General features: G+C 36.5%; 1 protein-coding gene across 1 annotated transcript; it reads left to right on the top strand.

Annotated features, from left to right (window-relative positions):
• Positions 1–1,084: 1,084 nt before the first annotated feature.
• On the top strand, positions 1,085–10,080 carry LOC129899667 (ABC transporter I family member 6, chloroplastic). Its single transcript, XM_055974686.1, has 6 exons — positions 1,085–1,544; positions 2,192–2,242; positions 7,729–7,950; positions 8,073–8,195; positions 8,494–8,670; positions 9,477–10,080. The coding sequence occupies exons 1-6, from the start codon at positions 1,266–1,268 to the stop codon at positions 9,561–9,563; spliced, it is 939 nt and encodes a 312-aa protein (XP_055830661.1). The 5' UTR covers positions 1,085–1,265; the 3' UTR covers positions 9,564–10,080.
• Positions 10,081–12,895: the final 2,815 nt, after the last annotated feature.

Here is a 12,895-nt window from a genome sequence, read left to right as displayed (position 1 = left end):
CCTCGCGATTGTAGTGAAGGCCACACGATCGCGATGACTAATGGTTCAAGGCTATGCGATCTCGATTAGACATAACAACTACACGATTGCGAGAGATGCTCCGCGATCGCGATGAACAAAGTCACAAGCACCAGACAACAACATCAGCAACATCAAAGGTTAAAGTAAATTTTTGAATAGACCCGCGAGATTCGTTCAGAATCTCGAGCACACAACTCGTGTATGTTACCCTACTAAATTCAACGTTTCGAACTCAATGGATCCATCAGAATACGAATTCTAGATCTCCTTGACCCAAAATCTGTTTAGTCGCAACTAAACTAACTCAACGGCTAAAAAGGCCAAGTAGAGCTTGGGACCTCTGAAAATTCAACAAGATCTATCCTACGCCTAAAATCATCTCTGAATCCAATGAAATCGTCGGAAATCTATTCTGAGCATCCGAACTTCAAATGTTGACAAAAATTAACTCTTGATCTAAATTTCCTTAAATTTTCAACTCAAGGAGTCAATTCCACGTTAAGATTCCAAAACTGAAGCCGACGACAATCCTCGATCAAATTCCACATTCTAGAGCTGATGAAACTGGCAAAATTTCATTCGGGAACTCATAGCTCCGGTTGGTACCAAAAATCATTTTTAAAAACTCAAGGCTTGAAAACTCTAAAACTTTCAATTTTTTCAACTTTTCAATCAAATTGCAAAACCGACTTCACAAACTAATCAAACAAGACTTGGGGCAACTATCCGAAGGGGTAAAACGGAAATTTTCTAAAAATTTTAAAAAATAACCTTCAGGGTCATTACAGCTGTAGAAATGGAGGGATGAGACGAAGAAGTAGACCGGAGAAATGGTTTTAAAATTTTAATTTGATATGAATTTATTTAGTATAGTGGGTTGGGTTCGAGTTAAAAGAAAAAAATGGATAATTGCAATTGAAATTGAATAACTTCACTTGATTTGGTGTTTCCTATCAAATTGACGGTTATGATTGATAAGTTTACAGACGACGATAATATAAATTTATTAAACAGAAGTTGGAGGATATCTTTAACCTTTCTCCCTATTTTGTCTAATTTTCCCATATTAGTCGAACAAAGCCCAATCACGATAGACCCAAAGAATACTCCTCGACCGCCCAGTGCACTGTGGCTCCCTTTTTTTTTTTTTTAATTTAATTTCCTTTTTGTCCGAATAAAGTGAGGTTGATGCAATCAGAATTCAGAAATCGTTAAACGGATTTCCACTTACCAAACTTGTTCCTATGGCCGTTTTCAGCCCCAGTTGTTCTTCTACTTCCACACTTCTCTCCTTCAAAAACAACATCTCTTTGTTCCCTTTACACCGCCGTAGTTTTCCCGGAATTCGGTGCACTCTCAGAGTGAAAGCCACCGTCAGCGTCGAGTCTCCGTCGTCTTCCTCAACCGACCGCGGTGATGACTCGCCCAAGGTTTTACTTGAAGTCCGGGACCTCTCCGCTGTCATAGCCGAGTCAAAGCAGCAAATTCTCAATGGCGTTAACCTCACTGTCCGCCAAGGCGAGGTATTCAATCTCCTTTCCACGAATTAGATATGTTTGATAATTCTACCTGAGTTATTACTTACAATTGATGGTTCGTTTAGTTTTGCTTGATCATTCTACCTAAGTTGTAGCTATATTTGATGATCAATTTACCCAAGTTCTAGATATATTTGTTAATGTCACAGGCGATTTAAGTGGTATTTCATAGAGTAATAGTTCTACCGAAGTTCAGTTATATCCTGAACCTATAAGTATTTATGTATTCTGAATTAGTAGGAATATAGTTTGTTGTGTTTTTTTTTTGCTAATTCAATTTAGTGATTTATGTTGGTGTTTCTGCGGAGCTTAGAAATTGGGACGAAATTTGTGCATAACTAAGAAATTGGTAGTACTGGATAAGTGGTTAAATGAATTAGAGATTAACAAGAATTTTCTTCTTTTTCTTATTCAATGTGGTTCCTATTTTATATATTGGAAAACATTAGTAGTAAGCTGGATAAAAGGTCAACTGAACAAGATTTAACAACAAATTTTCTTCTTTTTTCTTATTCAATTTTGTTCCAGTGCTTGTTATTTTCCAAAGAGATGAGGCTTACCCATTCCTTTTGACATGGGCGTAAGCAGATTATAATTGTTGAAGTTCTGACTTTGCTATTATATTGAAACAGGTACATGCTGTAATGGGTAAGAATGGTTCTGGAAAGAGCACCTTTGCCAAGGTTAGTGCTTTTTTGTTGTTTTCTCTGTATTGTGCTTTTAGACTTTTCTTATGTTAGAATCCTTGTAGAATTGTATGTTCTAGAATATGTGTAATTATAGTAGGTAGCTTAATTTACTCCTATTGTAATTAGTTTTTGATTTAGGACATGTAAACATATTATTTAAACCCCAATAGATTGAGGGAATAATCAAGCCGAGTTCTCTCTTATTTTCTCTTATGTTTCACATGGTATCAAAACTTAGTTAAGGAAGCACCATAGGAAGAGAAAATTTCGAACTCGAAAAACTTTTCCGGCAACTTTTCTTGGCTGTCCGAACAGATCTCCACTACCGTAGGTGTTGTGATCAAACCAACACCACCACGAGAAGCGGAAATCTCAGAGACCAAACCCCAACCGGCGCCACCCTGAACATACACGCGCGACCAGAAATTCCACTAGTTACGGGGAGATCTTCCCACGCACCGGCACATGAAGACTGTTTCGACCACTTTCCGGTGACTTTCTTGTTTTAGATACACCTGCCTGCTGATCCTGGCACTACCCATCCAATTTCCACCTAATTTTGATCACTTTCCGATAATTAGATCTAATTTTCCGCCGATGGCCTAGTTTTTCCCGTTTCTGATGACTTCCGGCGATCTGCTTTTTCCAGCAGGGTCGCCTTGTGATTCTAAGCAGATCCGGCAAGGCAATTTTGCTGTTTGAACTATTAATATCTGAACAATGTCACTGGGATCAGATATTTTTTGTCTCAAAACCATGATTTCTAGCAATCCAAATCATGGTATTACCACATAAGCCTTAATAGGTAGTGCAAACTACTTATCTTGGTCTTTGTTGGTTCAGTTATGGTCCAAGGGACAAGGTGCTCAGGATCACTTAGTTAAACAGGCTAAGATATTACTGGAAGAGACTTGAGCGAATGGGAGAAAATTAATGCTCAATTGTGTAGTCTGTTGTGGATATCTATCGATTCAAAGTTGATGCCATTGTTCCCCCATTCTAAACTTTCTTCTTAGTCTGGGAAAGGCTCGTGGACTATACACAAATGACATCTCCCATTTTTATGATATGATTTCTCGATTGACTAGCCTTAAAAAGTAGGATTCAGATATGTCTACCTATCATTGACATGTTCATGCAATTATGGAAGAATTCAATGAATTGATGCCCGCTATTCCAAGTGTTGTAAAACAATTGGAGCAGCATGAGAAGATGTTTTTAGTTATTACACTTGTTGGACTCCATCTGATCTTGACTTTGTCGAAGATCAAATTTTGGCTAACCCCACTGTTCGTGTTGTGGATGACTTATTTGCTTGATTACTACGATTGGCTGCACCAGCTATGTCATCTAGTCATCTAGTCACATTCACACACTCTTTTGTTTTAGCATCTTAGACTGTGTTTCAGACTGGAAATCGACATGGAGGCCGCTCTAAGAAACCTCGATCAAGGTGTGTCTTTTGTAACAAATTGGGTCATACCTGTGATATGTGCTACTCTCTACATAATGAACAAAGAATGCTCATGTTGTTCAATTGAATCCACTGGTAATCCAAGCATCCAACCAATTAGTTGTTATTGTTATTTGAGGTAGAATACAATCACTTTCTTCAGTATGAAGCGAGTAAGCAGCCATACTAGCTTTTGTTGCTCAGTCTGGTAACCATGTTGCTTGTATCTCACTGCCCATCACACTTAGTCCCTAGGTCATGGACTCAGGCGCTTCTGACCACATCTTTGATAACAAATCTTTATCGTCTAATATTACTTCTTTTCGATCTCTTCCCACTGTTACGTTAGTTAATGATTCTCACACCATGACAACTAGAGTCTATCAAGCCAATCCCTTCCATGGCTTTGAATATTGATCTTGTTGTCCCTAGTTGTCCCTTTAGCCTTCTGTCAATTTGTCGTTTGGCTAAAGCCTTAAATTTTCTCATCTCATTCTTTAGTTTTCTTTATTATATCAAAAGGATGATTGATGAAGGATGTGACTCAGATGGACGTTATTATCTCAACTCTCCCAGCTCCACTATTTGTTCGGTCTCCGTCTCTTTAGATTTAATCCATAGACGATTGGGACACCCTAGTTTATCCAAACTTCAAAACATGGTTCCTAGTTTGTCAAAATTATCTAAGATTGTGAGTAGTGTCAATTGGAGGACACCAAAACTACTTTTCCATGTAGTCTCAATAATCATGCAGAGTCTCTTTTTCATTTAGTTCATTCTGATATTTGGGGTCCTAGTGGAGTTAGTTCCATGTTGGGTTTTAAGTATTTTATTAGTTTCATTGATGATTACTCAAGGTGTACTTGGATTTTTTTTTAGTTAATGATTGTTTTGAGTTATTTTTCATATTTCAAACTTATTGTGCTGAATACACAATCAGTTTGGTGTTTTTATTTGCACTTTTTTTGTATTAATGCACGTGAATAATTGTCATCTCAATTTCAATTTATTTCTTCACATGGAATTCTTCCTCAAGCATCTTGTCCTTACATTGCACAACTAAATGGGGTAGCAGAGAGGAAAAATAAGCATATTTTTGAGATTGCACACACCTTACTCGTACAAGCAAATGTTCCATTGCATTTTGGGGGGATGCAATATGGTAGTCTGCTCTGCTCCCCTTGCAAAAATTTTGTTATTGGGTTAGCCATACACTTCACATGTTTTCACATCTTGTAATTTGATTAGCTGTATGCCTTCCTCTGCTATTCAAAATCAGGTTTCACACTCTATTTTGTTTCCTCAATCAACATTGTTTTCTTTTTCACCATGTGTTTTTGAGAGCTCATGATTTGTCCATATCAGAAGAAGACAAATTGGCTCCTCATGCTCTTAAGTGTGTCTTTCTCGGTTTGCAGAAGGGATATTGGTGGTTCTCGCCTAACCTCCAGCGATACCTTATGGCTGCTGATGTAACTTTCTTTGAAGGTTAACCCAACTTTACATCCTCTTCTACCGACATCTAGGCATCTTTGAGGTTCTATCGATTCCAGCTTTTGGGGATCTCATCATAGTTGATCCATCCACTTCACCTTTTACAGCTCCACTTCCACCACATTGACTTATCATCAATTCATCATGGTCTGCGCTTCTTATCATATCCAGATAGTTCACGCCCGCCACTAGAGTCCTTAATTGTTGCATACTTGTCTACACAATTTCTCCATTGCCACCAAAAAAGGTATTTGTTCTACTCGTAACCCTCATCCTATCTATACTTGTTTGAGTTAGCATTGTTTGTCACATGCCCATTCTGCCTTTGTATCATCACTATCATATGTTTCTATCCCTAGGACTATAGGAAAAGCTCTTTCTCATCTAGATTGACAACAAGATGATTAAGGACATGTCAGTTTTACACTCTAGTGGTTCTTGGGAGCTCATTCCTCTACCTCCAGGTGAGTCTATAGTAGGTTGTGTTGGGTATATACGGTGAAGTTTAGTCCTAATGATATATTGATCGCCTAAAGGCTTGACTAGTTGCCAACAGATATTTGGTCTTGACTATGGTGATACCTTCTTTCATGTGGCTAAGATTGCTTCAGTTCGTTTCTTTTATCTATAATTGTTGTTCACCATTGTCCTTTCTACCAATTGATATTAAAAATGTCTTTTCTTTATGGAGATCTCAAAGATGAGGTATATATGGAGCAACCACCTGATGTTGTTGCTTAGAGAGTCTAGTAACACGGTGTGCAAACTACGATTAGCATTTTATGGCTTGAAGCCGTCTCCTTGAGCATGGTTCGAAAAGTATAGCATGGTTATTCAGAAATTTAACATGGTACAAAGTGAAGCCGATCATTTTGTGTTCTATCGTCACTCTGCTTCAAGTTTGTGCATGTTGGTTTATGTGGATGACATAGTCATCACGGGTAATGATGATGAGGGCTTACCAAGTTGAAACATCACCTTTTTCACCACTTTCAGACTAAGGATCTTGGTCAATTGAGGTATTTCTTGGGCATTGAGGTTGCTCAATCCTAATAAGGAATTGCCATTTCACAGAGAAAGTATGCACTTGGTATTCTTGAGAAGGCAGGGATAGCAGATTGTAGTCCTATGAAACTCTCTTGGATCCAAATGTTAAGCTCCTACTAGGTCAAGGGGAAACCCATCATGATCCTGGAAGATATTGGAGTTTGGTAGGAAAGTTGAACTATCTCACTATGACTCCACCTGACATTGTTTTCCCATTTAGTGTTGTAAGTCAGTTCTTGGATTCTCATTGTGACAGTCATTGGAATGCAATTGTTCACATTTGTCGATACATAAAATTGGCTTTGAGGAAAGGACTACTTTATGAAGGACATGAGAAAATTGGTGGATATTCAAATGCATACTGGGAAGGGTTATCCTCTAACAGACGATTCACTTATCCACTTTTGGATATTGTGTTCTAGTTAAGGGAAATTTGGTGCCTTGGAAAAGTAAGAAACTATATGTGGTTGCTAGGTCTAACGCAGAAGCAGAATATCGAGCTATGTCGGTGGCGACATGTGAACTAATATGGATCAAGCAACTACAGAAGGAGTTGAATTTTGGAGAGTTAAGGAAATGGAACTTGGATGGAAAAATGAAGCTGCACTTCACATTGCATCTAATCCAGTGTTAAACTGGATCAAACACATAGCGATTGTCAATTTGTTAGAGAGAAGATACTCTCAGAAGACAATGTCACGAGGTTCATGCGTCAAATGACCAACTAGCAGACCTATCCACTAAATCCCTAGCCGGTCCCAAAACAAATTATATATGTAGCAAGCTTGGGACATATAATTCGAGGGGAGTGTTAGAATCCTTGTAAAATTATATATTATAGAATGTGTAATTATAGCACATGGCTTAATTTACTCCTTTTATAATTACATTTTGGTTTCCTTTTCTTTTAGGTATTTAAACCCCAATAGCTTGAGAGAATAATCAAGCCGAGTTCTCTATTATTGTCTCTTCCATTTCACACTTACCTAGTTCTTTGCACATCTGGAATAGTATATTTGATTATTGTTATTGATCTTGGTTCTTGGGTAATGTTATTTGTGCATAAACCTTTTCCTTGGCTAGTCTATGGTTCTTCGTCTCCCTTATGTTTTATAACAAAAGATAAATTCCTTTTTGTTCTTTTGAATGAACTCTTTGGTTGGTCATCTCATTTTGTTTTACTTGGATTTTAGTAGGCATTTGGACAATATTTGGTTGAAGTTGGAAAAAAAAAGTGTTTGAAGTTCAAGCTGAAAAGGGGTATTTGGAAGTTAATTGTATTAGGCCATGAGTTTCTGTTGGAAAAAAAATAATAATTTGTGAGTGAACTATTATTTCACATGAAATACTCAAACTAGTTTTTCAACTTCACTTTCTCTTTTTTCTCCGTATGTCTCCTTGCTAACTTTCCTGTGGTCGTGATTTCTATTTGCAATGAAATGTTGTTCCTTGATCAAAACTTTTGGTATTGACTAAATTGTTTCAGGTTCTTGTTGGGCATCCAGATTATGAAATTACAGGAGGCAGTGTGTCATTTAAAGGTGAGAATCTACTTGAGATGGAACCTGAGGAAAGATCTCTTGCTGGTCTTTTTATGAGCTTCCAGTCCCCAGTTGCCATACCTGGAGTAAGCAATATTGACTTTCTTAACATGGCGTATAATGCTCAAAGAAGGAAATTTGGACTGCCAGAGCTGGGACCAATTGAGGTATCTACATGCGACCTTCATATTGTATGATTATTAGTTTCATAGGGAATTTTATGCCTCATTGTTCCTCAACTAGAAGAGGCAGATAGGTACTTCCAATCTTGGATAATTCTCATGTGCAGTTTTATGGGTACATTGCCCCGAAGCTTGAAGTTGTCAACATGAAGATAGACTTCTTGAACAGAAATGTAAATGAAGGATTCAGTGGTGGAGAAAGGAAGCGCAATGAGATTCTGCAACTAGCGGTATTCCATGCTCCCTATCTTTCCTTCTCCAATCATATGTATATGTTTCGAGTCTGCTGTTTAATGAGTATCCATTATGATCTAGGCTCTATTATAACCAATTTTTGAGGTACTGTATGATTATCTCTTCTCTAATATACTTCTCAAGTTGGTCTTTACTTTTCAGACCAGATTATTGAAATTATAGAAAATTTAGTTTTATATCGAAGGAAGAGATGTTTTCTGTTCTTAACTATAATAAGCATTTGACTGAAATTCAAAAGTGTCAGAGCTTTCTAAAGTTTCTTGTTTGATACAGGTTCTTGGGGCTGACTTGGCAATACTGGATGAGATCGATTCCGGTTTAGATGTTGACGCACTTCGAGACGTAGCAAAGGCAGTAAATGGACTTCTATCGCCAAAGAATTCGGTGTTGATGATTACTCATTACTTACGATTATTAGAATTCATCAAGCCGACGTATATCCATATCATGGTAAGCAAGTGGCTACTCAACTAAGCTGAACAACAAAGAAACAGATTGACCACTAGATTTGGTTTGTGATAAGAAGTAAAGTAAAAGAGGGCTGATACCCGCGTTAGGAAATAATGAACTATTCCTTTTCCCTTGCTTTTTAAAAGCAAGTAAATCTACATTCTAGATTTGCCAAATATAATTTGTTTCTTCATATGATCTGCATTCTGTAATCTTCCTCATTTAGGTAGCTTCAGTGGTACACCAAGGACGTAGCTGTATTATGATGCTCATCTGTTATGTTATATAGATAAGCTGTCCGACCTTTGTAGTATTTATCTGCTTCTTCCAGTGTTGGTACGGTTTTGATGGTACACATGATTTGTAACCAAGGGTTTCTCTTTTTGTTTGCTTTGTCTTTTGCCTTTGTCATTACTAAGAGCCTGTTTGGATAACTTATTTTTAAGTAACTTATAAGTTGAAAACTGCGTATAAGTTAAAAAAAAAAAAAAAGTAGGTCTAGCCCAACTTATTTTTTTGACTTATAAGTCGTTTTCAACTTATAAGTTGCTTAAAATAAGTCCATTCAAACAAACTCAACTATTTATTAGGACTTATTTTAAGCACAAAATGACTTTAAGTTGACCAGCCAAACATTCAAAAAAACTGAAAACAGCTTATAAGTCAATTCAAACAGGCTCTAAATAGTAAAGGATGCCCAAGAATATCAAATCCCTTTATAGTAGTTTTTGTGTTATACAAGTATTTTGGCTCTACCTTTTCATTAGTTTAGTTGTCACTAGTTAACATATGATTTCCATTTCCAGGAGAATGGGAGAATCGTGAAGACTGGAGACATATCAATAGCTAAAGTTTTGGAGAAAGAAGGCTACAAAGCAATTTCTGGCGCATAGGGCTGCCATGAATGATGATGAGTTTTCTGGTTTGTTTCATCAGCTACTAGAGGAAGTATTTCTACTGCTCCAACAATTTTTATTTAAGAAAGTGGCAATAAGTGATGCTTCCACTTTTCTCATCAAATGACTCAAAATGTCAGTGCTCAATTGGCTCGAGATGTAAGAGTAAGGATAAACTATGTCCCCTGACGTGGGCAGAGAGGAGGGTTTTGATGACATGGGATTGAGTCATATACTTGTATTTTTATCCTGTCTTTTTTTTCTTTTTCTTTTTGTTTCTAAGTAATAGATTAGTCTTGTGTCGGGAATTTTAGTAATTTAATTGATTGGTTGACTACTTAAACTTTGAGGGTTTGATTCCTACCTTGTTTAAAATGAGTGTGATGTTCTACTTTATGATCAGGCGTTTACCTCTTAATTCAATTAGGGACAATTGCTTTGTTGGTCCCTTAGTTATTGGAAATTTCCAATTTGGTTTATTGATAGTCGAAGAAGCTCATTAGATGATCACCAATCATAGCATATATGTTTTTGGTCTCCATTACCGAATTTCTTTAATTTACTAGTCTCTAACGTAAGTACAAGTACCAAAATGCCTTTTTTTAATACAAAAAATGTTATAATGGTGTAGTTTAATCATTGAAGAATGTTTACTTATTTGTTAATGGAGGAATCAATAGCATAAATTAAGAGGTTGGATATCAAAACAGACTAAACAATCTTCTCAGCAATCTTATTAAAGGAAGGTTAACTGCTTCGTTGGAATTTAGAATAATCAAAATTGAAATTTGTGAATAATTGAAAGACCAAATCCACTTATGAGTCACGTTTTGTTTAGAAAAATATATTTTATTCTATCTTATTATGTTGACAGTTCCTCTAAATGGAAAAATTACAGATCTAGCAATCATTAATACATATTTGTTATAAATATACTACCTTAACAATTAATTAGATGAAGAGAGTAAGGAAAATAAAACAGAACAGAACAGAGAATGATTGCAAAGAGAAAGAGCTTCGTTGCTTGGTGTCAAACTAGGATGTAATTATATTTCTGTCTATCATCTCTTAATGTTAGAGATGATATATATATAAGTGAAATAGGCAGCAAGTAGGAGAGAAAGAAGACCAAGTGGGCTACTTGCCCACTTAAAAGTGGGCCCCACTTGGACAACAACATCCACCACTTGACAACAACATCCAATATATAACACTCCCCCTTGGATGTCTATGTATAATTTGTTTCCTAAAAAAAACTCTATAAAGGATAATATACATATTTATCCTGAACATCTATAGATGTTGTGCCTCATTAAAACCTTAATAGTAAAAACCCAGTGAGAAAAAAAAACCTAGTGAGGGAAAAAGAGTACACACATCTGATAATACGCCTTGATTGCTGCCTCATTAAAAACCTTACCAGGAAAACCCAGTGGGACAAAACCTTGGTTAAGGGAAAAAGAGTGCAGCACGCATTTTACTCCCCCTGATGAAAACTTCATTTGATATTTTGGAGACGGCGCATTCCAACCTTATGCCTTAGCTTCTCAAAAGTTGATGTTGGTAATGCATTTGTGAATAAATCTGCAAGATTATCACTTGAACGAACTTGTTGTACATCAATTTCACCGTTCTTCTGAAGATCATGTGTGAAGAATAATTTTGGTGAAATGTGTTTCGTTCTGTCTCCTTTTATGAAGCCACCTTTCAATTGAGCTATACACGCGGCATTGTCTTCGAATATAATTGTGGGTATTTTAACATTATTTTCCAGACCACATCTTTCTTTGATGAACTGTATCATCGATCTCAACCACACACATTCTCTACTTGCTTAATGAATTGCTATTATTTCAGCATGATTTGAAGAAGTAGCAACAATGGACTGTTTTGTAGATCGCCATGATATAACAGTCCCTCCGTGTGTAAACAGATAACCTGTCTGAGATCGAGCTTTATGTGGGTCTGATAAATAACCTGCAGCTGCATAACCAATAAGGTCTGCGCAACCTTTGTTAGTATAAAACAAACTCATATTAATAGTACCCTTCAGGTATCGCAAAATATGTTTGATACCGTTCCAATTCCTTCGTGTTGGGGATGAACTATACCTTGCTAGCAAATTAACAGAAAATGTTATATCAGGCCTAGTTGTGTTAGCAAGATACATAAGTGCACCAATAGCACTGAGATATGGTACTTTAGGATCAAGAATTTCTTCATCCTCTTCTGGAGGTCGAAATTGATCTTTTTCCACTTCAAGTGATCGAACAACCATTGGAGTACTTAATGGATGTGCTTTGTCCATGTAAAATCTTTTTAAGATTTTCTCAGTGTAGGCAGATTGATGGACAAAAACTCCGTCTGCTAAATGTTCAATTTGCAGACCTAGACAAAGTTTTGTCTTTCCAAGGTCTTTCATTTCAAATTCTTTCTTTAGATATTCAATTGCCTTTTGGACCTCTTCAGGGGTTCCAATGAGATTTATGTCATCAACATAAACGGCGAGTATAACAAACTCTGATTCCGTTTTCTTAATAAAAACACATGGACAAATAACATCATTAATATAGCCTTCATTTATTAAATACTCACTTAGGCGATTATACCACATGCGCCCTGATTGTTTCAGACCATATAATGATCTTTGGAGTTTTATTGAGTATACTTCCCGAGACTTTTTACATGCTTCAGGCAATTTTAATCCTTCTGAGATTTTTATGTAAATTTCATTATCAAGTGAACCATAAAGGTAAGTTGTAACCACATCCATTAGGTGTATTTCAAGATTTTTATGTACAGCTAAACTGATGAGATATCGAAATGTTATTCCATCCATAACAGGTGAATATGTTTCTTCATAGTTGACTCCGGGTCTTTGAGAGAATCCTTGTGCAACAAGGCGTGCCTTATATCTTACAATTTCATTTCTCTCATTTCGTTTTCTAACAAAAACTCATTTATAGCCAACTGGTTTTACACCTTCAGGGGTTTGGACTACAGGTCTAAAAACCTCACGTTTAGCAAGTGAGTCTAATTCTGATTGAATTGCCTTTTGCCATTCTGGCCAATCACATCTACGTCGACATTCTTCGACGGATTTAGGCTCAATACTTTCACTATCTTGCATGAGATTAAGTGCAACATTATATGCAAAAACATTATCAACCGTGATTTTAGATCGATCTAAATTTATCTCATCACCGAAAGAATTTATTGAAAGTTCTTCATTTACTTGAGTCTCGGGTTCACTGATTTCTTCAGGAATATCAGGATTACTCAAATCTTGACCTTCTTCAAGAGGTTCTATTGTAGTATCATCTTTATTA

Source organism: Solanum dulcamara, chromosome 8 (assembly GCF_947179165.1).
Source record: "Solanum dulcamara chromosome 8, daSolDulc1.2, whole genome shotgun sequence".
Lineage (NCBI taxonomy): Eukaryota > Viridiplantae > Streptophyta > Magnoliopsida > Solanales > Solanaceae > Solanum > Solanum dulcamara.
The sequence above is the reverse complement of the archived record's forward strand: the minus strand, read 5'-3'. Positions and strand labels throughout refer to the sequence as shown.